Source organism: Zootermopsis nevadensis, unplaced genomic scaffold, assembly GCF_977971745.1.
Source record: "Zootermopsis nevadensis isolate Lab colony 2312 unplaced genomic scaffold, Znev_1.0 Znev_ptg000004l, whole genome shotgun sequence".
In the NCBI taxonomy this organism is placed as follows: Eukaryota; Metazoa; Arthropoda; class Insecta; order Blattodea; family Termopsidae; genus Zootermopsis; species Zootermopsis nevadensis.
In genome coordinates, this window is record NW_028259136.1 from 5,699,070 (window position 1) to 5,726,363 (window position 27,294).

General features: G+C 41.6%; 1 protein-coding gene across 8 annotated transcripts in view; it reads left to right on the top strand.

Annotated features, from left to right (window-relative positions):
- Positions 1–27,294, top strand: part of peb (zinc finger protein pebbled) — a 138,651-nt gene that overhangs the window by 105,946 nt on the left and 5,411 nt on the right. For 3 of the 8 annotated variants that reach the window (XM_087342979.1, XM_087342975.1, XM_087342976.1), the window contains 5 exons: positions 17,702–17,879; positions 19,870–24,409; positions 25,614–26,087; positions 26,284–26,511; positions 26,649–27,021. In XM_087342979.1, coding sequence (XP_087199105.1) covers positions 17,807–17,879; positions 19,870–24,409; positions 25,614–26,087; positions 26,284–26,511; positions 26,649–27,021 — 5,688 coding nt within the window. In that variant the 5' untranslated portion in view covers positions 17,702–17,806. Of the gene's footprint in view, positions 1–12,592; positions 13,051–13,584; positions 13,702–17,295; positions 17,425–17,701; positions 17,880–19,869; positions 24,410–25,613; positions 26,088–26,283; positions 26,512–26,648; positions 27,022–27,294 lie in introns of those variants that run through there. The other 5 variants (XM_087342977.1, XM_087342978.1, XM_087342981.1 and 2 more) reach the window with 4 other exon arrangements.

A 27,294-nucleotide genomic window follows, 5' to 3' on the forward strand; every position in this document is an offset into this window, starting at 1 on the left:
TATTGGCGTTTGAAGAACTTACACACCAGCGTTATCTTACATCTAACAGTTTCCGTCGAGTGTACCGTGATTTTATAAACGTTATTCAACGTTAAAATGTTATTTGTAATTGTGAGGTGTTATGTTTTCTTTGCGGTGCGGACTGGCTTCTGTTTCAAGGGGTTGAAATTAAACTTCGAGAAATATAATGTAAAGATACGAATTGGATTCAGCTGGCTCAGTATTGTCCCTTAACAGACATATCTCTCAGCTGATCAAAGAAAACTCCTCTGCCATTTAGTTCTTCGTCAAGTCATATCCGTTTTTGCAGTCTGAACGTGGATTGAATATATAGATCATTCCAGTTTTTGGCTTCGTAGGTTTTTGCAGACGAATTTCAACATAACTTAGGATCCACGTACCTGGCAACGATCTGGGGCCCAGCGAATACTTGGAAGGCGTGCGCTGCGGGATTATACCGAGCTCACAAATACTTTCTTTTCGTTTCTGGGTCCCCCCCACAGGCCTTCGTGTTATTTATTAATTAGTGTTTACAGAGCTAATTAATAATAGAAACATAGGTTTTTAAGTCCTGCTCTGCTGAAGCCAGACTGTAGTTCAGTAAGATTACGTGTCAGAAAGACCCAAATACTTTCTCCTACTGAAAAACTAGTTTCGTGGAGCATAAAATAATAATATTTAATATAATTTGAGGTTCTCACTGCGCTGAGTACGAAAGTAGCAGTTCTCTGGGTTTTAGCGCCGTGTGGTCTGGTAGAAGTTTACCTTGGTGCCTTCTAAAACGATTTAATTATTATTTAAAACCGAATTACCTTACTAAGAGATTCGGGTTTACTTTCATTCTTCATCCCAGCCGTTACGTTCTCTCTCTCTCTCTCTCTGTCTCTCTCTCTCTGCGGGTTGCAGCAGGTGACGATATGTTTGCCTCTGTATGGATCTGGTTGTCATGACAACGAGAAACTCTTTAATCAATAACCAAGGTAGCTGCTACAGGAGCTGTGTTCATGTGCGTGCAACAGCGGCTGAACTTTCAACTCACAAAACACTGCCCAACGTATTTCAGCGTTCTTAATGTGATATTTCATTGCGTGGTCCGTGTTTATCGAATGAGATGGGAAGATAAACGTGGATGATGATTTGGAATGGGTTTGTCGTGGCCCGCGTTAACGTACTATCTCGTTACGCCTGGGAAAAACCACGAGGAACTTTGTGGGGATAGCCGGTAGCCTGGTTGGGTAAAGTAATGACTTGAGCTGTAAGGGCGGGGGGAGGGGGGGAGTTTCAGAACAAAATTGAGATTACGTATCCAGATAGTTAACTACTTTCAGTTTGGAATTGGCCAATGAGCAAACACCAGCGCATTGATATTGTTACTTAAATAAGAGATGAGCTTCTGGTTTGTAAGGAGGTTTTTCTGTGGCTGACAAGTTGTTGCTAGTAGTAGCAAAGCAAGTCAGTAGACGACATCTGTCTGTTTTTGATTGGTTTCAAAAGCACGTGATACGAACACAGCAGGTAGAGGGGGGGGGGGCGGATATATAAAGTTTCTCCTTTTTTACTCATTTCTTTAATTTGCTTTACAAGTATTTTATTTCTATTCTTTATATTTCTTTCTGATTTCCTTTGTACCTTTTACTCTTTTTGTTAAATTTTTGCAAACCCTCCTTATTTGTTATGTAAAAATATTGTTATTAATTTTTAAATGTTCGCAAGAAAGGATGAAAAGGTGTGACAACTTAAATACGTACATCTTTAGCGCCTGAGCTCATTTAGTCTCGCGCGGGTAAATATATAAGGCTAAACCTCTACATCGCTTTTAACCCCTAAATGACACATAGAAGTTGGTACAGTGCAAGAACTGAATTTGACTTGAAATTAAATTAAATTTTTAAAACGAAAGTACGTTCCATCAAACATGTTTCGAGCCGCGTGTTGATCGCTTTATGCATTAATCGGCAGCTAACCAACGAAATAGCAGTGATTATTTATGTAGTAGGGACGGCTTTACGAGCTCTGCTTTTATAATTTACTCGTACATACGAAACTTTGCTGCTCGCATTTGAATCTGAGTTGTTGGTTCTTATTCAACTTCTTGTGTCCGACCGATTACTTCTAATCATTGACAAGTCCATACAACTTACTAATTCGGTGGAAGTGTCCTTCATGAGAAGCTGATAGTCATTCAGCGAATCAAGAAATTCGTCGTGTTTTATAGAACCCATAAGTTCATTGCCGTGATCCCAAAATACCTTCACCAGTCTTTATCCTGAGCCAGAAGAATTCAATCTATAAACCCTATTTCTCTGAGAACTGTTTTAATATTTATTATTTATTTATTTAGTGTTCTGTCTGACGACAGGTCCATATGAACAGGATCCTTCCATCCTTTTCTCGGACTGGGACCTGTTCATATACGTTCTTGGCAGATGATCCAGAAGTGGTTTGCCATTGCCTTCTTCTGTGTGTGAATGGAGTAATTGTTGGGATGCCACGGAGGAAAACTCCGTGTTGCCTAGACCACGGCCTTGCCCAACACAAGTTATAAATTCGGGCACCGCCGGGAATCGAACCCGAGACCCCAGGATTACAAGGCCAGCGTTCTAACCACACAAAATATCCACATTTTTATCTTTCACTCCCAGATAACGCCAGCCGGTATAATATATTCGAAATTATGTGCCACTCCGTCGTGTGAGGTTGACTTAAGCCGCTGTTGCACTGCGAGACGTTGAGACACAAGGTGACTGCTCGATTGGCCGAAGCCTCTGGTCGTTATTAGACTTGGTGACGCTTTGCCGGTACGTGCATACCAGATCACACACCACGTCACGCACTCCCCTTCCCCCTCGTCTGTATTGTTGGGAAAAGCCGACCGTTGCTTGTTCAGGGTCACTACCCTTCAATATGTAGCCGCAACTTGTAGACATTTGTACCAAAGTTTTGATTTCGCGGTGAAACAAACGTTTCCATGGTGACAACAGTCTCAGTAAACAGACTAATCTGCAGGTAAATGTTCGGCCGACGCCCGTCGTATCTAGAGGTAGTTCTGACTGCGACGCCAAGGACTCTGGACGGCGAGAAGGCATGGACCTCGCCCAGAAATCGTGGTTGTCTCTGATTTATTATTCATAATATTCGCAGGGAAGAAAGGACACGTATTTAAAATATGAATGCCAGGCGTCATCCTTTAAACAAAGTGGTAACTATTTACACCACGTGCTTAAAACGTTCATCAACTTTGAATTTTATCCGCAAAGTGAATCTAAGGGTTTCATATGATTCTAAAAATAAGTAGCAAGTATTTCCCTAATCAGATTCAGAGAGGCGTGGTGTTTTCTTTGAGGTAGGAAGTGAATTTGTGTTTAGATCATATTATGTAGAATAGCTTCGTCCTTCTAAGGGCAGAACGGCAGGCCAATTGAATAAAAAATTTCCTTGGATATTATCCATCGTCTAGTAAATATAAAACGTAAAACGACGTTTTGGAGATGGGACTCTATCTCCGGAGATAGGGATTAGCTCTATCTAGTGGGCCCAACTGTGTAGGAACCTGAAGACGGAGATAGAGTCCCATCTCCGAAACGTCGTTTTACGTTTTATATTTACTAGACTATGGATAATATCCAAGGAAATTTTTATTCAATTAATATTCCGTGTTATAATGTGTATACGTGTTTTTGGGACAGCCTGCAATTTCTTTGGACTGCTGTGTAAGATGGTAAGTGGAGAAACATCATCGAAGGACCCACGAGGCTTGGCTGCTCAGTTACTGGTATCTCCTCCACCCCTAACAAATTTTCACCCCCATAATGCTATTTGTTCAAATTTATGTGTACATGATGGTGGCGGTATTGTCCTGTGGTGATTAGATTTTAGGGGTGAGTGAAGGGGCCCGGTAGGGGGATGTTTTCGCTGCGGTAGAATTGGATGATTATTATACTGCAATAGTTGTATTAGCGAATGCTGTCATGAGATTGGCTTGTATTGTGCGCCCCGCCATAGGGGTGAGAACCAAAGCAGCAGGAGTGTCTAGCCGTGCAGGGGTTGGCCTCATGTCAGGACAGGTGTTGCCCACTTCATCACACTGGCGGGCCTCAGTTCAAGACAGATCTAAGTCACTCTGGAATATTTAACCAGTGAACAAGTCTAATTCTGTGGTTTTTGTCAGGTTCTCAAGGCAATGAGTGTGAAGACGGCTGGCTTCTGAGATGTTTCGCCGTGCAGTCAGGTAAAAAAGGTGCACGACGTTTCAGAGGTGCTGTCTGTCTACATCATCAGGATGATGAATTATTACGACAAGCACCTCTGAAATGTCGGGTCACTTTTTGCAGGACTGCACGGCGTAGTATCCCAGAAGATAGGAATTTTCATAATCGTCGCCGTCAGAATCTGAAAACTCTTACACGCTGGAGGAAATTGACGTCGTCATATTCTTTGTAAATCGCTTCAAAAATCATCCCCACAGAAAAGCGTTTGTCAGTGCATTAAAGCATGAAATGAGAATCGTTAACAGCGGCAGATGCAATTAGCAACAAAATACACACGATTGATGATGACGATGACGCTATCAGTGACTTCCTGTGACGTCTCTTTGTTTCTCTGCGCTCGTGCCAGTCCGTTGTAATGGACGTCGCAGTTCAGTGAAGTGATCGGCCCTCTTGTCTCTCGGACTCGATTCACGCCAGAAGATTATTTTGTGATTTTCCTCAGTCCCTCCGAATCATGACTTAATAAGCTACCCATGCGTCATCCTGCGCGCTGAATTCATCTTACATCTGACCCAATATCACCTGCAGACGGTTTCGTTAAATAAACCAAAAAAATTCACCCCTGTTTTAAATTAGACTTCATTTGACATGTTACTTTTGTAGTGTCGTGCCTTTTTACAAACGATGTCTGTCATGATTTTCATTCTTATTGATAATATTATTATCTGCTTGGGTTTGTCTGACCGAATTTTAAAGGGGACCGTCATTCTAATATATTCGCTTTTCGAATACAGGACGAATTGTACAGGTAAATTCGGCTGTGTATTACAGATATGATTTCTGGTATTTTGATTCTCTGTACTAATATTTAGAAAGACCATGCAGCCCTTATCGTCAGGGTTGAAAGTAGCATGTTTCTCAGAAACGCTGGTATGCAGACAGAGACTACATAGCGCAGACACCCAGAATGCCACGATCTGGACTGATAACGTTGCGTAATGTAAAATTCTAAGCCGGTGGGGGGGGGGGGGGTGTTTAACTGTAGCTCCGAAACTAAGCACGACCAAAGACCAAAGTTACTTGTTTCGACGAGGAAATTACAGGAATAAAGGTCACAATCAGGGAAATTGTCCTGGGTTCGAGTCCCGGTGAAGATTTTGGGTTTAAAGATGGTAATTTTTTCTTACGATATTTAATGACACGTATCGATCCGAAGGAGGGATCCCGTTCTCTGCAATAAAATTGGCTTTTATGTCAAGGCGTGTTACGCCACTTCTTCTGTGAGCTTCGAGAGTAAATTCGTATTGGGCCTGCGGTCTGGGATGTAAAATATCGATTGTTAGTTACGTGATAGATGCGTGATACTGATCTGTTCATCTGTTCTCGGCGCTTCTTGTCAAGTCATCCCTTAGCTGGTTAGGCCACAGACAGGGCGAATTCACCCCCTTCAGCCATATCTGATCACAGTTATCTCGGAAACGAATCGACTTCAAAATAAATATCGATATATCTATCGTTCATTGCTTTGCTCCTTGGAGAAAGGAAATTGCGAGTCTGTGAATTACGTACAGTCGATCGTAATTAGGATGTTCATTCTTAATTTAATCTTCTTGTTGAATTATTCACTTTTGTAAAAAAAAAAAACTGCTTGATTTATAAAGTTTTTGAGATGATAATGTTGCGTCATATTGTGATGATTATAATTGTTTAATTTTAACCGTCTAATCACAATAAAATATTTTATTAAATATTAAAATATTATTACTACAATTAACATTTAATTAACATTTCGATAGAAAGAGCATCATTTTAATATATTTTAAATATTAAATGTTAATTTTAATATTTTGATATCTAATAAAATATTTTATTGTGATTAGACGGTTAAAATTAAACAATTATAAAGTTTTGTTGTGTCTGTGGTTCATTTAACGACGCTGTCTGTAGCCCACATTCTGTATTAATCTGAGAGTCGAGCAGGTAATTTGTCAATCTACCTGTCGCTGCAGCCTCACACAGAGGTCAGATCTCTTGTTCTGATGTTTCCGTATTCCCAGTCTTGTGCATCCTCCTTGAAACAGCATGCGGTCTGATTCAGCAGCATCCGAGCACCAACACGACGCGTGTCATAATGCACACACACACACACACACACACCGGAAGTGCATCATCATTATCGACTTGTGGTACCCATTGGTTATATAGTTCCAAGAAATAAGACTTCTAGTTGAACAGAACAAAAGACTGTTGTTAATGTTTTTATACACAGATTCTAATACTTGTGAGCTTTAACCATCCTTAAATGTTCCTTTCAAACAATTTGTACGTGTGTTCGTTTCTCAAAGTGAGGGACTGCGTTTTGTAATCATAATGATTAGGCTATTAATTTTTTTACGTAACGTCAGTTGTGTTTTAATTTGTTGGTGCGATATTTACGATTTGGAAGAAGATCGAATGATTTGTAATTTTTGCCGTTATGAAATTAGGATATTTTTCCCTGTAGTCTCGTAGTCTTTAAGTTGGCCTCCTACGGAATGACTCGTGGTTAAAGAATACGTGATCTGCCGTTCTTACGAATCTTCAATTTTCCATTTTGAGTTTACGTAAACCTGTAATTGATGTGTTCAGATTAAGCAGGCTATTCTTTTTTCTATGGATGTCTTCTGGGTTGTAGCACCGTGTTGAATAATGATTGGTGTTTCAGAGGATCTTATTACTTCCATCATCAGAGTGATGGAGCCGTTGCTCGAAACACACTGGGCGTCAGCATTTTGGAACCAAATACGGGGTCTGAGAATGTAAGACACAGTTGGATTACGCTGACTACTACAAAATGAAACATAACCCTTTTACGTCGAACTTCATGCAAGTGTTATTTAAAGACAGTTCTTACCTCAAAGAAAACACAACGCGTCTCTGTCACATAAACCAGTTGATTAATACTGCTTAGGGAAATGATCACTGTTTATTCTGAAAATTATAAGCATGCAATCTGTGGGTATACTGTAAAGTTTTGAATGTTGAAGTGGGTGGTACATATGCTTACCACTGGGTTTTAAAGGGTTAAAAGATGTGCGTAAAAGTTATTGAGGTAGCCTATATATACAAAGGCGAGCAATAACTGAGAAGACCAAAGGAGAGGTGGGTAGACCATCTATACCTTTATAGTTCTTGGAGAGCGAACAGGAAAAGCGTTCGAATTCATAGTGAAAATGGCCGCTACGTCGAAGATGATAAAGGAGACGTACTCGTGATGAGTAAAAGGCAAGAATCTGAAGAATGTGATAATGATAAAGGCACATCCTGTTCTTGTGTACAGATGTATGACACCAGATAGTGCTCATGTCCATATAAATAATAGTCGTGTACATTTCTGTGTCTTTGAAAGAGAAACCTGGTTTGTCTTCAAGAACTGAGCGTTGGTCCAGTTAACGCTCTGAAAAACGAAAAATGAGACTTAACGTCCGTTGCAAGTGGCTAAAGATACATTTTACGTGATCGATTCTGCTGTGTTCCAGTGAACAAAATTAAATACGAGACTTTTAATTTTTCGTTTTTCAAAGCGTTAACTGGACCAACACGGCTAACATGATTAACATGACTGTTTTGGATATATAATTATTCGCTTGAGAGTACTTTAGCAATAATTGTGTCAGTACGATTTCCGTCCACTTCTTAGTGGCCGAGCGGTCTGAGGCGTGGGCCTTGTGACGCTTGGTCGCTGGGACCGTGGGTTCGAATCCCACTCAAGTCATGGATGTCTGTCCGCGTTTTTCTGTGTTGTGCTGTCCTGTGTACAGGTAGAGGCCTTGTGACGGGCCGATCCCTCGTCCAGGGTGTCCTACCGAATGTCTGTAGATCGAGCCAACGAAAAGTTGGGACACGCAGTGATCAGGAACTTGAAGAACGGGTCGTTCCCAATTCCCAGTATCCAGTATCGTAGCGAACGATAACATTCCTTCTGTTACTGAGGGCTTTTGCTGGCCTTGAAGCTATTTATCAGTATCAACAGCTTCAAGTACACGTCTTCCATTAAGATCTCCTTGCATCATTCGATATCTTCATTGGTCGACCAACTTCCTTTTCCTAATGGTCCATGCTTCAAAACTCTTTGCAGATCAATTTGTGTTCATCCCTCTGTTTATATCAGCGATATAAAATTTTAGGCTGTTGAAGTTGAAACTAGTCTAAATAATATTTAAGAATTTAGTACGTACCGCAAAGAAAACACTGCACTGCACCATTACAAATATCAGCTGGTTAATTTTGTCCTGGTGATGGAGGTAGCAAGAGTTTCCGAAACGTTTTTAAACTTCTACCACACTACGCGGCACTGCAACCTTGAAGACGGCAGATTTACTGACTGTTGAAGTACAAGGGGAAAATATACAACATTTCAGTGCTGAATAGCCAACTTCCAAAAAGTCGATCGTGTCAAATATAGTCGGACAGTTGGTACAGGCTCTAATATAACAGTGGTAAAGGAATGAAAAAAGTTGTTCTTAAAAGCATAATAAAATGTTACTCTGAGGTACCTGCATTTTTTATCGTTGGTAGACTGCCAAATTGACGACCAGTTTCAAATATCCTGACATTAACAAAGCTATTTGGTGTTATCAGTAGAGTTTAGTCGTTTTTAATTGATCAAATTTAAATAAACTGGGTGGCTGTGTGGTATTAAATCTCTTCAGTACGAGACAACATACCGTAATAATATCATCTTTTTTTTAAAGGAGTACGAAGGAATGTTGAAATTTTCAATTGCGGATACAGAGCAGAAAGTATGAAAATATCGTCACAACGGCGACATTCAATCTCGAAAACCAGGCCTAACACACTCTAAATCAGTGGTATTCAACCTTTTTTGTTCGCGTACCCCCAAATATAATTTCTCTTCAACTTTGTACCCCCAAAGTTGTTGGTGTATAATTCAAGTTATATGTAGTATATAATCTACATCTGAAATAAATTAAATAAATCACATTACTGATTATTCAGTGTTTAACATAAAATAATTTTTTTTTTTAAATTTCACGTACCCCTAAGATGTCTTCGCATACCCCCGGGGGTACGCGTACCCCAGGTTGAATACCACTGCTCTAAATTATGTGTTCTGTCAGTCTGTACTGAATATTCTAGAACAGCAGTCACTTTAAAGTATAACATAAGGAATCGATTATTAAGTAAACCAAAGGCAAAATTATTCTAATTCGTAACACCACGTATGAGGGCCTGGACCTGAACCTAGTGCATGCTTGAGACTAGCTCTACCGTCAGGTTTCATCCAGGCACGAGAATAACCTAACCTTTCACAGGTCAGTTACTTGCTGTCGACAGCAGTAACCAATGTGCTGAGATTTTCGTATGAGTATGTCTGGGCTGGTATTTCTGCAATTCAAACGCATTGCTAAGCCAACACATTCTCTGAAAATTGAAAGACCGACAGTTTATCCAGTATCTCCCCTCAGGTAGTCACATCTGTCCTGGGTATCTTTGTGTCTGTGGCCCTGAGTACCCTGAGTAATGTACGCATTTTGTTTTAAATGAACGTCTTTGAAGCACAAAACTTTCTAGGTGAGATTTTAGGCTCTCACGGCGGAAAGTATTAAGATAACTGTCTTTTGGGTAACTGGGCCAGTGGTAGTCCGGTAGAAATTCAGCGACGTTGCAGAAGTGCTTATTGCCTCCATTATCAGGACGGTGGCTGCATTAAGCACCTCCGAAACGTCGGTCTATTTCTTCCAGATTACACGGTGCAACATCCCAGATAATAGGAATCTTCATACTCGTCGTGGTAACCTGAAATCCCGCTAATGTAACTATAGCCTATTCCATGTTGGGACAGCTTATAGCTTTCAGATAATGTGAGTAATTTGGTCATCCCCCCGTCCGGTCTGTCTTGGGGGGGGGGGGGGTTCCCCTCATCCCACGTGTAGCTCGTGGTGGTCACATCAAAGGCTGCGGAATGTTCGCTACCGGAAGAATGACGGTTGACACCGGAAGTGTGTTTCCAGATCTCAAGATTCACATCAGGCAGGCGAAGCCTCTCGTAGCTTATCCTGTCGTAAGATTTAGAAACACTTGGATGGCTTCATCATTGCGCACGAGTGGGTTGGAACTAACGTAAAACGGAATTGACATCCAAGATCATGAGTCGATGACGAATTCGTCTTCGCGTGACACCATTTTCAGATATTCTAATACGCGGTTAGGATAGAGTACGAAAATGACCCAAAGATCATAGCCCTTGTTGAGATACCAAATAGCACGCTCAGGTGGTGAAGAAATTCCCCTCCTTTTACCGTCGTTACCGTATTCAGAAGATCCCTCCACCGATTCTTATTATTTGCCACATTAATCCAGTATACCTCGCCTGCTTACCCCTGGGAAACAACCCCCGGACACCACTAGGCAGGGTCCGTGATCCGATCTAGACAAGACAGTGAAGAGAAAATTCCCAGACCCTGCCGGTCATCGAACTCTGTCATCCCAGCCCCTCGGCCAGCCAGTCTTCTGACCGATCCATCCAGCCTGAGCGGTCGCAGCAACAGTTGGGTGTCTTACTCTCGTCTGCTAGATGGGCATAGGCGGTTTCCTCACCCCACGGTCTAGGTTTTCTCGTGGTTTATCCGAGACTCTCGGCGTTAATGCAGGGGAAGGCCTACCATAAAAGAGGGGTCAGCTGATTTGCCTTTCCTCCGAAGGGTTTCTTGACCGATCTTTCACAGTCATTGAACCATTATTTTACTCGACGCTAGTTAGTCTCAGTAATTGGTGCAGTGTCGTAAAATGCCGAGTAAAGACGAAGAAGATTTGTATTTGGAATGAAGCTGTGTCTGGATGTGTCGTAAAATAAACCACAAATAAGTAAGTAAAATGAAACTTTTCTCGTACCAACTTGTATTGTGGAAAACAGGACAGATGTAAATATTTCTGGTTTCGTGAAGGGAAGTACGAAATCGTTAAAACACACAGAAGATCTCGTTGAACATACAAGACTTTTACTTCCGTAAGATTGCCCACGCAAGGTATGACGAACCTCCTTTCGCCGAATAGACGAAGAGTACTTAAGCATGTTCCTCGTTCGCGTGTACTGTGCGTGTGCAGACCATAGGGAGTTGTAACAGTGGCCTTGCTGTTCGCGTATATAGATTCTTGTAAATATCAATCCAACGTAACTTCTATCAAACTGAAGCAAACCATGGGATAGATGGATGGACATTACATACTTTGAGTGTTGGGTAGGGACTTGACCGGTCTGTGGTTTGTTTCCTGGCCTGTGTGTCTCCCGTCCATGTGGGCGGTCTGTGGATATCCTTGCACTAGGACACCCAACTCCCCATGTGCGAACCCTTGAGTCATACTTTTCATGGGTATTTCTCATTCATAAGATCGATGTGTCATCACCTTCGTATTTAGCGTGAACTAAAATAGGGGTATACAACCAGTCCGCCTAGCCTGTTGTGCGTTTGTTGTCGTAGGCATGTTGTGTCCGACTGCGCGATGATAATTGTAGTTATTTTACTATGTATCAACAAAAACAAGCTTTGTTAATGTTGTCAGTATTTGTCAGTTTGTATCGCTGTGAGCAGCTCTGTTCAGTTTAATGAAGGCTTTAAATGGATGAAATTCCTCCGAGGTCTGGTAAAGTTTGAGAACCCCTGAACGACATGCATGAAGGTCGAGGCAAGTTTTCTCAGTCCCTACCAATCAACCGACGTTTCGTATCGCCGTGAACTTGTGACGGCATACGTGTCACTCTCTGCAAGTTCTCTGCACAAAACCCATAAAATATTGTTTTTATGAATTCTTGTCTCGCCGTCGAATCACACGTTTATCATCAAAATTACTTCACCAGATTTCGATTAAATTTGAATTTGCTGGACGAGTTTAATCTAGATTCGTGTCGATCTGTTAAGAAACTCAGACTCTTACTTAAAAGGAAACGTCCACCGAAATTAGTACTGATTTGTAATTGGTGCAGATTCCCACGATATTTTGAGTAGGATTTGAGGTTCTGAGGGTGGTAAGGGCTTCCATTGTGGTCTTCTGGGTCGTAACTCCGTGTGGAATGTCTGCGTTTCGAAGAAGCATACTGTCTCCATCTTTACGGTGCTGAAGATTTTCCAGAGGAGTACATGACCTAATGAGGCCTGTTGTGCATGTAAGCAGATATTTATTAAAATATTTTGGTAATTATTATTGGTATGTTACTGTTTTAAATCTCGTATTCATACAGGATCTTTCCGAATGCGAACAAAATCGCTTGAAGTTGGTTGAAGAATCATTAACCCTTTCAAGTCCAGTTGTAACTAGATGTTTCATTTGGTTTAATAATCTACAACTCTGTATTTGTCCACCACGTGTTCATGGGTTCCGTATGATTCTGACGAGAAACAGCGATTAAGTCCTTAAACAGCATCAGTCAACTGATATTTGTAATGTGGAAGTGTCGTGTTTTCTTTGCGGTAAGGGCCGAATTCTTTAAATAAGATTTAGACGAGCTGCTTCGACTTTAAACGGTTTAAGTACTATTAATAATAATCTTGACTGTGTTCGTGTCGTTCTGATTAGTGTTTGATCTTCATTCAGTCGTGACGATAGTGACAGATAACAGCTTAATGGGAAATAACGTGTTTGTGCGTGTGGTCCATATCAGTGGCGGGGTGGGCTGGAGTGTTTCAGTGGAACGTTAGACCTTGATCCTGCTATTTAGAACGGTTAGCAGCATCCTCGTCATAGGTATGAATCACCGGTTTTCTTAAAGGACACACCTTTTGGAGATTAGATGCTGTGGTATTCACATGGAAGCTGCTCTGCTAGCCTGCGATCCTGTCTTGAGGTAAAGAAAATAGGCTTCTGAGATAAAAATGTCTCGCTGTCAATCAAATTTATGAGGTGGGCGCGACACTAGCGAAGCTTCGTGTAGGGCCCTGAAATTACTTACGTTAATAGATTTTCGAAATATATGCAACTTAGGATCTAAAGGTCTTTTATAATGACGACGCACTGACAAATTTCTTGCACAGTGAAGTTGGATGTCTTCTGGGTTGTTGCACCGTGTGGTCTGGTGAAAGTCTGCCGACGTTTCGGAGGTTCGTGCTGCCTGCATCAACGAAGCAGTGAGTGTTTTCTGGGTTGTTGCGTAGTAGTCTGGAGGTTACCGACGTTTCAAAGGCGCGTCCTTCCTCGATTGTCAGGGCGATGAGTACAGACGTCTTCATCCTCGGTTCCGTGAGGATTTGAAATCTCGCATTTCAACGATTGTTCAGTACGTAATGCGTGCGACGAATGTCTTGGGTGGAGACTTGTTTCAGCTGGGAGGGGGATTGCGGACTGTGGATATGTTTTTGATAACTCTGTGCTGTTGCTATAGTAACTCGGAGATACCCAGTCCAGTCCTGGCTTGCTGTGGGATGAGTTGTGTAGTGTCATGGGAGTTTTCGCTGTGCAGTCGGCCTCTTGTAAGGCGTGTAACGCTGGGAATATTAAGGTAAGATTAATACGTTTTGTTCATACGGCATTTAACCGATTAATCCTACCAGTAACTGCATGTTCCACCTGCTTTAACAATCTATAACGCGGTGTCTCTTATTTATGGTTTTCATATGATTCTAAGCGTAACCCGATAATTTCCTTAAACAGCCATTAACCAGTTGATCATCGCAATGTTTACTATGCGGTACGGGCTGAATTATTAAATGTTATTTAGACCAGCTGCGGCTTCGAAGGGTTAAATCTATGTTGTTCAACGATTCGAGGATGTGACACACAGATAACTGCTGGGTGAGATAACTTGCCTTGACTTAGGATCATAAAGGATGTAGCTTTGGATTCCACAGGATATTAATAAAACCTGGCGACGATGTAACTATTTGTAAAATCTTGTTAAGTTAGTGGTGTCTGATAAGTTTTAACTCTACACGAAGAAAGCTAATCGGCATAATTTAGGTTTAAAATATGTTACGATTTATTTTTGAGGCTTTTTAAAGGTAATTAAAATTTAAACAGTTCTTTGCATATGTATGAGGTTTGTATAGGCTAATTGCTATTGACCCAAGAATAAATGAAACGATTTCGCCTTACAGACGTCCATTACAAATACGAGTTTGTACATTGGCAATGGTGAAGAATAAACTCAGAGCTTGAAAGATATAGCCCAGTGTACAGAAAAGTAGATTAACGTGTTCATAATTCGATTTCAGTTTCTCGCTGTGGCGAAAATGTTAGACCGTAAACCTATGACAGTTAGTGTGTAGCAGAAATATTTATGCTGAAAAGCAAATAAGGTAAGATTTAGAACACATCGCATGTATATGATTTATTTGATTGTAAATGTAGATGATTGTAACCAAATTATCACTACCTATGCCGTACCAGGTGCTGAGTAGCTTAGGTTAGGTTAGGTTTTTATTTTTGAAAAATAAATACACAAAAGCTGCATTGTGTGCCATTGGGCCTAAATAGATCCACAAATTAACCGTGCTGTTGGTATATGATGGTTTTTATTAACAGAAAACTGTGTAAGAAAAACACTTTGAGACATTTACAGGGGCTTGGACGGAAAGGTGTACACGTAACCGTTCTTGAAATATAGCACCGTTAATAGGAATGAAAGGAGAATGGGTACGTAGATAGTACAGTGTCTATAGCAAACGATTCTTCGAATCAGTCAAGATTCGAAGAGCTATGTAAACGTAAGAGATCCGGCTAAGAACAGGAAAGTAGATAAGTAGAAATAGTTCTCGTATTTAAGCAAATATCAATACAAACAATTTTATAAGGACAAATGTCTGGAATTACATGAAAGAAGGAAGGATAGAAGGATGAGTATCTTACGATTTCTTGGAAATCGACAGAAATAATGTAAGGCGATGGTATCGGAAGTTCGTGGGAGCCGTACGCCTCGCAGAGGCGTCCCCCCTAGGTCATTTTTGTGCGGTTTTGTAAAACCCACATTGACCGGCTTGTTTGAAAGGCTGTCTTCTGGGTTGTAGCGATCTCCCTGATGATTGAGGTAGTAAGGACCTTTGAAACGTCGGTCAGACTATACGGAGTTACAACCCTGAAGACAGCCATCTTCGGGCTCACCGCCGTGAAAACCCCAAAATCCTAATCGCCTTGTGTCATCGACGGTCGTGGTGTTGGTAGGCGTGGAAAATCAGGGATTCGATCTCGATATCTCGAATGTGAATCGACGCGTTACCGCGTTGTCGCAAGCTCTATGGTTTTGCTGGGAGAACAGAAGGAGCGATAAGTTTGTAACGAAATAACCTAATGCTCTTGGGTATTTATTTGTGGTTTATTTAATGACAGCGTCATTAGCGTAGACTATATACCGCATCGAATGGTAGGATGACTATAATGAATGATAAATGGGAAAGCATATGGACGTAAACGACCGGGGTGTATTTTAAGATACTATCATGGCATTTGTCTGAAGGGACTGAGGAAAAGTCTGAAAACCTCAGGATTGCCTGTTTCTTGGCCGAGGTTTGAACCGGGACTTCCAGAATAATAAGCAACTCTGCTCACTACTCCATGTTTCTGTGTAAATGACGACGATGTATTAGCTGTATGTATTATTTAATGATTTCTTTTGGGCGGATTGAAAAATTTGCGCCAGTGGCAAATTTGAGCATAAATTACTTATTCCTCTGGAAGGACCGAGGAATACAAAGATGGATCGGAGTATAGTCGCCAAATCAGCCAAGGTTGGAATAGGTTACCTCCAGAATACAAGGCTTTACTGCTGAGTTAACTTGCTTGGTAAGTGAGTACTGTTAGCAAGAAACAGGGATTCCCGTATAGGCTCCTGTACCATTCATTATTCATCAAAGTGACTCCTCAACAAATGAACAAAGGAATTGGGTTTAAGGGGAAATAACGCAGTTCCACGAGAGTAGGAGTGGTACTGAGGCTTCCGTACGATCTGCTGTCCAGTTACTGTTGTCGTCTCTTATGGCGAGAAAGGTTACAAGTACAGAATGAAATTTATGAATTTGTGGAAACCTAATCGTGATGGATAATATACTATAATCGTTAAAAGTTTTCGAGTAACGCATTTTTAAGAGATGCAAGTTACACAGACACAGAACATCTGCGTCTCTAACAGTTTCGAGCTTTAAAGCATCAACGCATCTTATCGAATAAATTAATTTCACGATGAAAAGTTTCATGCGTTCGGCCGTCTGTCGTTTGGGCAAAGATTCCTGAGTATCGTGACGACTTCTTGGTCAGTCTTTTGTGATTCGCCATTCATGAATGTTCATTATCTTCCGATGTCTCGCAGAAGACGTCTGGGAATGAGGCAACTATTAATATTAGACTCTTTACCTCGTAACAAACTTATGCGGCTGTCGGTAGCCACTACAGGAGTAATTATAATTATAAATAAATGTTTTTGCTATATAACGCAACGACGATATGTTGGTATTTTTAATATTTTAGTATTATTGTGCGATTGTTTGGGGGGGGGGAGGGGGGTATGATATTGCATTTATGCACCAACTTTATTTCTGGATTAGGATTCGCCACTGATACTTAAAGATCTAATATAATAATTTACCTTAATTTCCAAAATTTAAGTTGAAACTCGTTATTCTCGAGGTCGTTTTGAAGGTTGTGTTACAAAACGTGCAGCGGCGGGAAAATGAACTGCCTAATACACGCGTCAATTTGCTGAATGCCAGTCTCTGATTCTGTGTTGTACGGTGTCCGCCATTTCGATCGCAGATTGTGAGAAACGGGAAGAATTGGAATGCGGCAGTTTGCCAACTCTCGTCTGTAAAACAATTTTGTTGTTTATGTAACGTCAAACAAGAAATGTGTGGGTTACACCTTACAAGAGGAGGTGATCGGAGGCCTGTTCTTAGAAAAGAATATCCGAAGAATTACAAATACCCCTGTCGTATTATTGACGTAAATACGTCCATACGGAAGGGTCATTCGGCAAAACAGCGTTAGGAAAATGTGCAAATATGGACCGACAATGGTCAGCTCTTATATGAACTCCTGCGTGCATAACAATGCTTTACTCCTTTAACTAAGAAACTAATTGTTATGGCATCTGTTTATTCGACATTGTTGTGTTTCATTGCTGCCGTCAACAATCCGCTTTCGTTATTGCGGAAAGAGCTGAGCTGTGAATCGCTTGTTGAAGTGCGTTGTAGAGTAGATAATATTGTGCTGTTAAAAACGTTTTAGAATATCACAAGTAATTATCTTATATAAGAATTATTACATTTCATTACATTACAGAGACGTATTTACGTCAGATTCTCCGGAACCGTGGTTGTTCTCTCTAAACTAGATGTCTGCATGTTTCATATCCACTTGTTTCTGAGTTGGTTTAAAGGTTATGGTATGAGGGAAGAGTCAGAAGAGAAGTCTGTGTGCCATTATTGTTGTATCCAGGTGGATGCGTGGACTTTGGTACAAAATAAAGTCCTCGTTAGTCGAGATCAGTTTCTGACGTGATGCAACCGTTTCAGATACATCGGACGAGGATGAGTCAACACCAGAACCAACCGTAACTGATACAGCAATATTTCCGTCCAGTTGTTAAAAAACTCGGCTATCCACGTCAATTAGCAACTATGCAAGATATGGCAACAATGCAACAACATTCCATCACATCCCCGGCTCCAGCCTCAACAATGCAAAACGAAGGTATGTCTGAAACTAAGAATGTAGTGTTTTCTCATAGGACCGATTACAAAAACAAAAGAACGACAGAAAACGTAACAATGCCTGAACTAATTCTCTATTATTGGTGGGATAATTAATGTAGTAGCCACGGTGGTCTAGCGATTAGAACGCTGGCCTTGTAATCCTGGGGTCTCGGGTTCGATTCCCGGCGGTGCCCGAATTTATAACTTGTGTTGGGCAAGGCCGTGGTCTAGGCAACACGGAGTTTTCCTCCGGGGGCTTCCCCGGTTTCTCCGTGGCATCCCAACATTTACTCCATTCACACACAGAAGAAGGCAATGGCAAACTACTTCTGGATCATCTGCCAAGAATGTATATGAACAGGTCCCAGTCCGAGAAAAGGATGGAAGGATCCTGTTCATATGGACCTGTCGTCAGACAGAACACTAAATAATAAATAATAATAATAATTAATGTAGTTATTAAAACGTTACTTATATCTTAATCGAATCAAGGTTAAGTTAAACAAACGTGTTTTAAAAAAAATTGTAATCTGTGTTAAAGACGTTTATCTCATTTACGTAAGGCGCAGAAAATGTCATTAATAAATAATGAAATTCACTGTGGCCTACGTAAATCAGATAACTTTCCTGATAACATTGATCTTTAAAGGATGTATTTATGGATGCTGCAGGTGTAAACTTTATCCTATTTTCTTAATTGAAAATGGCTGTAAAATCTCAACGTATGTTGAATTCCAAAGACCTGTGTTGGCAATTGTCCTTAAATTGAGTCTGTTACCCTCTGTAACTCGAGACGAGGCCTCAGAGTGATCGTGTGACGTGTGTCTTACTTAGGAAGTTGAGGAATGTCAACCACAATCACAGGATGAAAAGACGCTTGAAGAGTGAATGAAGATAAGGGATTTTATTTTCAGAATTCTTTCTGTAACAGTGATACCGCGTGTACATCCTGCAGCAGAAGCCATGAAATGTCTTCAAGGTCTCCCGCGTTAACGTCAGATACATCTTGGTCGAAACATCTTACGTAAACCCGGACTTTTTTGAAGAAGCCGAATTATATGTTGACGTGTTTCGAATTTATGTGTGATTGCTTGTTGTTAGCGTCGGTCCGAGTTCTTTTCTCGTTTTATGAAGTAGAATGAAATAAGTAAGATTTTAAATTGTTCGTCTTGGCTGGAAGTTTAACATTCGATTTCGTAATACAGGAAAATTTTATGATCTTATTATAGGCTGTTGCCAAAGAAGGTAGCAGTGGTTCATTCTATTGGTGTACAGCCACACGTCTGAATGCCCTCTCCAGTCGTCGAAACAGGTCTATATTCAAATCAATCCTTGATCCAAGCGACATTTGCCCAAAGAGATTACAAGGCATTTGACAACTCTGGTCAAAGCAATGCCTTCAGATTTGACCAGTTACGACAAAATGATGTTCATACATAAGGAGACTTGGTTTGGCAAAGAGTAGGAAAATGCATCGAACTTTCTAAAAATGGCCGTCACTGCTGTTATAAGATTGATCGCACGATTTGGTGTGATGTATTTTTGCTAGAACAGTTTGGTTTAGATATTACAGAACGTAATGAGTATTAAACCTAAATCAGGCCCATTTTAATTAATACTTGCTACTTTTCTATTTCTCGTACTTGCGGATTTGTGTTCATTACTCTGAACTTTTTGTCTCTGAGGTACGGTTTTAAAATTATTTTTTTATTTCTTTTTAGCCACACTGTGGTAGATGTTACGATGTAGGAATTATTTGTGTGAGATCAAGTTCACTTGACTATTTCAGGACCTGATTTACATCGTTGATAGCCGACGGTTTCAAAAGATTGACAAATCGAATGGTTTATTTTCTATTTTGAACTGTGTTACTCACGACCTCGGTACACCGAATACATAAAATGTATTTTGTAAACTGTTTCTTCCAGACCAGTGCAAAGTTCTAATTTATTGATGCTATAATCAGCTGTGGCATTTTATTTCAACAGATTCCGTAACCGATGCAAATTTTGGCGTCGAGATTCAACACGAATCATCACGAACCGATACTGAGAATTGCGAAGATACTCGACGTACAACGAAAGCAGCCAACGAAGAAGAAGACGATGATAATGAACGCAATACAACGAATGAAACTACGTGTAGCAATAAGAACTCTAGAAGCCAAAGTATCGAAGCCAACGAAAATGAAGCCTCAGACCTAAAAGACTTTGCGAAAAGCGATGAATCTCGAGGTAACAGTGAAGTAAATTCCGACTCCAGGACTCGAACAGGAAGCGAGGATGACCCAGACACCGAAGAGTGCGGAGACTCCGAGATGAAGTTCTTGTGTCCGATCTGCGACACCGTCCTCAGCTCGCAGCACGACTTCACCCTTCACATTCGCTCGCACAACAACGATGGCGAGAATCTTCCGGTTGATTGCTTGAAGACTTTCACATGCAAGATCTGTCATAAGGTGCTAAGCTCCTCCAGTTCGCTGGACCGCCACGTTCTCGTGCACTCAGGGGAGCGGCCCTTCAAGTGTCTTATCTGCGGAGTCGCTTTCACCACGAACGGCAATATGCATCGCCACATGAGGACTCACAACAATCTGGCCTCCAAGTCGGAGAGCTCCAACAACTACGAGAGCGACGGTAGTACCGATAGCAGTGGGTCTTTCAACAGCAAGAAGAGTCCCCTTTCCTCTCCTCCGCCTGGCAACAGCATCACCAAGAAACGACGAGTCGGTAGCCACACCCCGTCGCCGACAGATACAAAACCCTCAGGATCTTCTTCACCAAGTGGCAGTGAAAACGGGAATAAACGGAAATTGCCCGAATTGTTTCCATCAGACGCTGCAGACAGTGGTGAAACAGCAAACAGAAGACGAATTAAAGCGATGCCAAATAGTCATCATGATATGCAAGGATGTTCACCTGAGCAAAGTCTTCATTGTCCCGTGTGCAACAGGGAAGACTTTGTATCACTGAACATTCTGGAGACACACTTGGAAGAAAACCACCCGGAGTACCAGATCCGCTGTAACGTCTGCGACCTGACATTCAGGAATAACCGAGCACTGAACTTGCACCGTCACATGGCTCAGCACGACAAAGTCGGCAAGGGAACAAAAAGCAGTTCACAACAGCATAATTCTACCGTGCTTGGTTTCCACGATCTGACGTTTGTGGATTTCTCTAGCAAGAAATTCCCCCACATTGCTGTCGCTGTCTGCGAGAAGAGTCTACACAAGCCGTCCACTGCCATGAAATTCCAGTGTGACAAGTGTGGGCGTGCATTCCCTTGCGCAACAGCTTTGAACATCCACCAGAGGGACAGCCATGGCCATTGCAGTGAAAATGAGGCCGATCTCTCTAACAACAGTGACATCCCCACTGACCTCAGCAGCAACCGGAGGAGAGCGTCTTTAACCATGAGAAGCTCTGAATCAGAAGAAGAGATTGAAGAACGTAAGCGCGAGGACTTCTTCGCAGGTCTAGATTTGCAGAACAAATCAGTTTCATTGTCACCGCCAGGTCTGTTTGAACGCAGCCTTTCTAAGAAAGAAACTGTGTTTGAGACTTCGATGCACTGCAGTCCGCTGAATGGGGACAGAAATGGGGAGAGTGGGAGAGACCTGGCAGACATCCAGAGTATTATATCTGTGACATCTGCTAGAGGACTCATTCAAGATCTGTCTAAATCACCTCCTCACACGAGCATAATGTCTCCTGATTACGGAGTGCGAAATGATTCAGTAGCTGGTGAAGAAGAACAACAAGACTGCTTCGCCGCTGAATTCAGACGTATGAAGTTGAAGGGAGAATTCCCTTGCAGACTCTGTACAGCTGTATTCCCAAATCTTCGAGCTCTGAAGGGTCACAATCGGTCTCATCTGTCGTCAAGCGTCGGAATATTTCGTTGTAACATGTGTCCTTACTCAAACCCTGACAAGGCTACTTTGGTTCGTCACATGAGAACCCACAACGGAGACCGTCCATATGAATGCGCTCTGTGTAACTATGCCTTTACGACAAAAGCAAATTGCGAGAGGCATCTGAGAAACAGACATTCCAAACTATCAAGAGAGGATGTAAAGAAATCCATTATTTATCATCCTTCAGAAGACCCGACTAACGATCCTGATCTTCAAGCAAAATTACAGGTCAGAGAAGATGTGAAGAGGTCTCTGGTTTTTACAAACCGGCACTCATCCTCTCTGGAAGATCTGAGCGCTACTGAACATTCCTCAAAATATCAGCATTCCTTGGACGAGTGCAAGAGGAGTAACTCCGCAGATGAGCAATCGAAAACATTACAGCGATATGAAGAATTCAAACATGAGCCTAGACGAACCAAGTCAGCGCACCAAAACATGGTAGAACATCAGTCATCGTGGGACAAAACCCAAGAAGTTGCAACGATGACGACTAACGTGAGAGATGAAGATGAAGTAGAAGATCAAGAGACCAGCCATGACGGTGACTTCATTAAGGAAAGAGAAAGCAATGATAACATATCAAGCATCGAAGCCCTAGTCAATTTAACCAAAAATAAGAACAATACTTTTCCAAAGCTACCTGTAACTGAAAACCAAAGATTTCCAAACAAAGAATCCATGGAAATGACATCACTACGACATTCTCTAAGTTCTTTTCCATCTCCAGAAAGAGATGTGGATTCTCCCCTAGATCTCAGTATGGATGCATTGGATTTGAGTAAAAAAAGAGATCCCTTCAAAAAGAACTTCGCAGCAACTCCTACCAAAGAATTAGATAATACAGAACCCCAGGATCTAACCAAAAAATGTCGAAGCAGCGAGTTCAACAACAACAACAACAACAACAACAAAAACAGATCTCCTTCCACTGTTTTTCAGTCCAAGTCAGAACAAAGCCTTAATGGTCGTCAGCTCGGCCCCTCGGCTAAACAGACACTTGCTTCCAGCAGGGGCACTGCCATGTCACCTCATGAGAACAGTTCGAGTCCCACCACTCTCCCAAAGCTGGATATGAACTCTACAGCATCCACAGGTTTCTATGGAAATCCGCAGCTAAACCACTTGTATCTAAACAACAACAGCTTTCCGTTCCATCATGCACAGCATCCGTTCGCCTTGCACCCTTACTTCATGCCGCACACACCTGCTATGATGCAGAATTCAAATATGGAGGAGTTCAGATCACGTCTACATAAGGAACTGATCAACAATTTGCAACTCTCTGGCGGAACGATTTTTGACTCCATGATGGTTTCAACAGCCGAAAGGCTACAAGCAATTCACAATCAAGCATTTTCAGACTACTCAAGAGGAAAATCTGATGGGAAGATGGGTTACGGCGATGTAAATGTCGAAGAAACCAGACAACAGCAGGCAATCCCACCTGAGGATTTTGACAAGTCTGCCTCGGGCAGTGGCGTTAGCAAGACACCACCTATATTGAAGGTGTCTGTAGCGCCGAAGTCAGCAAAGGAAAGGGACAACTCATCTGTGAAAATGGTGATTAAGAACGGGGTCCTTATGCCCAAACAGAAGCAGAGAAGGTACAGAACAGAGCGCCCATTTGCCTGTGAACATTGCTCGGCACGTTTTACACTCCGCTCGAACATGGAACGTCATATTAAACAACAGCATCCTCAGTACTGGACGCAGAGGCAGAGGAGCAATGTTGGAAGTTCTGGTCCTGGAAGGAGAAGTCACACTATTCCTACCAGCCTGACCATGAACCTCAACATTCCAAGTAATCAGGATGTGGCACGGAAAAGTATACCTTCGGATGCTGACGGCCTCGGTACTCCGCCCAAGAATAACATACTGACGCAGCACATACCGACAATCATCAACGTTCCAGATCCATCAAACAACTATCAGATTTCTCATTTGATTCGAGATGACTTTCATCCTGACAGGGGAGACGGAGATGCTCGGCATCAGATAATGGTACCAAAGATAAAGGACGAGATTACCACTGACTCAACACTGGCAGAAATTGTCCAGAAAACCAAAGATAATTCTAGTATCATAATTAATAATAATAAGAATCTTAACAATAATAACAACAACAACAATAATTATAGTAAAGCGTTCATATCTGAAGAAGTAAAATACGCTATAGCTCAGCAGCTGAAATCAAAATTGAACCACCCTGTTCCTACAGTGAGTGGAGCTGAAGTGACTGAGAAAAGTCAAGAAGAAGGTAGGAAAGATGTGGATGAGGATAATGATGATGAGAATGAATTAGTGATTGATGAGGAAAATGATGTTGAAGAAGAAGGTGCAGAGAAAAAACAATCAAAGGAGGAAACCAAAGAGAAGTTCAGTGACAGCAGGAGTAGAGTAGGAGTGACTGTCAGCGCGAAAGATTTGGACCTAGCGAGCGTCTCGCGGCTTCTGGATAATGCGACGACTCACACTCAGGCTTTCCAGCGCTACTTTCGAGGTACCCAGGATGGAGAAGATGCCTTGGAGGGGAGTGAGGAAGATGAAGAAGGACTTGTCGCAGGCAGCAATAGCGAAGGCAACAATTCGGGCAGCGATGAAAACAAGTGAGTACAATCGTGATTCAATTCCACATAGCGGAATACACAGTGGAGAGAGCGATGCTCAATCTGTCGCAATTTTAAATCATAAATTATTGGTCAGGTCTCATATTTCTAGTCAGGATATCACTTCACATCATTTGAGAACATATTAATTGTCCATAAGATCTTCAATACTACACAGAGGATTTATTAAGGAAAATTATTTAGAGAGTAAACAAAATCAGAATTTGTTTGTACATTTATAACCTATTTATACCAAAAATTTTATAGTCCTTCTTTAGTTATTGCAAGAAATCTATGTGCTGAATATAGATTCTTTTGTAGTCATTATGTTATTTTACAGTCTGAGCTAGGAATTACCTCAACGCAAGCCTGCATATTTTTCAAAGCTCTATAGCTGCAAAGAATTATAGGATTTGTTTTGACAAACTATACAAACAGGATTTGGTGAGCTAGCAGGAACTATTGTCAATTCCTGAGATAAAAGATGACACTTATCTACACGCTGATATTACTGCTACATTCCTATGAACTGGCAGATAAAATCGTCAGCACTCAGATGAACTGTAAACGAAGATAACCATTTCAAATAACAGACAAGAGTAGTAAATATAAATACCAAGTAGAAATTAATTTATGAACTGTCTGTTAGTTTCATTATGTGATCTGTTTGTGTACATTCTTGAAAATGTTAGTTAAACTCCTAATTGTAAAATTTAATAAAAAGCCATTCTGTGGTTTACAACTTTTACACGTTGCCAGACAGATATGGAGACGCTAACAGGAATATTTCTTGCAACTTCATTGTAGAGGTGCCTAAAAAGAGTAGTAAGCTTGTTTTCACAAAACCTGGTTTGAACATTATGCCACTAGAGGGCCACTTCAACCTTCTTCTTCTTCTATGGCTGTCTGGTCCGTATTTGGTCCATGGCCTCCTCAATTCTCCTCTTCCATTCGGTCCTATCCTACGCCGCCTTCTTGTTAGGTCTGTCTGTGTATGAATTCAAAAGCTGCATATTTCCTGTTGGTGGTCTGACTTAGCTAGTGATGCAGGTTCTGCCTTGCCTGTTGGTACAGTTTTGTCGATGCTTTAGAGGCCTGATTCCTATAGCACATAATATATATATGTCAAGAGATGGCAAAATATTTGCCTATGAAACAGCTTCATGGTTTTTTTTATGAGTAGGAGGGTTAATCTGTTTTGCAGGTCAGAATGTGAGCTGCCCAACACGAACATCAGAAACACTGGCGTTGAAAAGAAGAAAAGTGCATATTCACTAGCACCAAATCGTGTGTCATGTCCATACTGCCCACGGACATTCCCTTGGTCATCATCCCTAAGGCGTCATGTTTTGACACACACCGGACAGAAGCCTTACAAATGTCCACACTGTTCACTCCTCTTCACTACCAAGTCAAATTGTGACCGCCACCTGCTCCGCAAACACGGCGGACAATCTGCCTCTTCAGCATCTCAAGGTGGGGGTTCATCGTCAAGTTCAGAGACTTCGCCTGGTTCGACTTCAGGAAACTACACCATGAGGAATGTTCCTGAGAGGCCATACAAATGCAATTACTGTCCGAGCTCTACATTCTCAACACAGAGCAATCTGAAGAAGCATGTGCAGACAAAACACAACCCACTGAGTCCTGCAACTGCGGCTCAACCCCTCACACCCAGGTACATTCCAGAATTAAGTGGTTAAGAGTTGGTTAATGGTATGGTTTATATGTTTCTGGTAATTAATTATTCTTTTGATTATCCAGATTTCACATTTAACCACTGTGCCTATCATTAATATTCACATTTCACGTGTATTGGTTCATATTTACTTATATCGAACAATATTATTACCTAATTATTGTTTTTTTTTCAGGACCGTAATCTCTGCAGATGAGGGCTGTAATGTGAGCATTGCAGACGGTAGTCGCCCTGAGAGCCGATATGAGGGAGATGAGAGTCACGGTAGTGGTAGTGAGGACACCAATGATGACAGGGGAACTTCCCAGTTGGAACATAGCCTTAGGCAGCAAGAAAATGATGAACACGCTGTTCAAAACTTGTCATCGGCACCTGCAGATTGCCAGAGGGGCCAGTTTCAAAGGTAAGATTTGGCAAATCAGAACGGAACTTGAGAGGCGCATACTGTCTTCACCACAGATGATGAAGCACCTCTGAAACTACGCAGTGCAATATCTCAGCAGACAGGAATATTAATACTTGCAATTTTTCTTCTTATAGTAGTAATTTGGCAGACGGTTCACTGATGGGCACAAAAGCCTATACATCTGCGCAGGCATCTTCAGCTGCAGAGCCTCACACAGGCAGCACTAGTGGCACGATATCCTCAGCGGACCTGCCATTCAAGTGCCACCTGTGTGAAGGTAGTTACGCGGAACGTCAGGAGGCTCTCGAGCACATTCGTGAGAGCCATCCATCAGAGTTTGAGCTTCTCATGTCAAAAGGAGCTCTTGACTCCAGTTCCAGCACTGGAACTGAGGATAACAACAATGTTAGGAACACTCCAACACCACACCCTGATGATGGCACTGCAGGAGGTGAAGAGAGTCTGGAGCAGTTACGTGGAAAATTCCCAGACTATGCCAACAGAAAGGTGAGTATGTGGTTCTATGGCTGTGCTCATCCATGTTTCATCACCCAAAGACTTATTTTGATGAAGAACTAGTGTGAAATGGGCATTAAATATGTTATCTTTAGTGGTTTGTTTATATTCTGGTACTGTGATCTTGCCAAATGTAATTAGATTCATTTATCAACGGTGTGTCGTCTGGTAGGAAATTGTCAACACCAGTCAGGTGCATGTTTTTGCATTCTCATCACAAATTCATACATAATTGCAGATAGAATAGCTTCATAATTGTAGAGA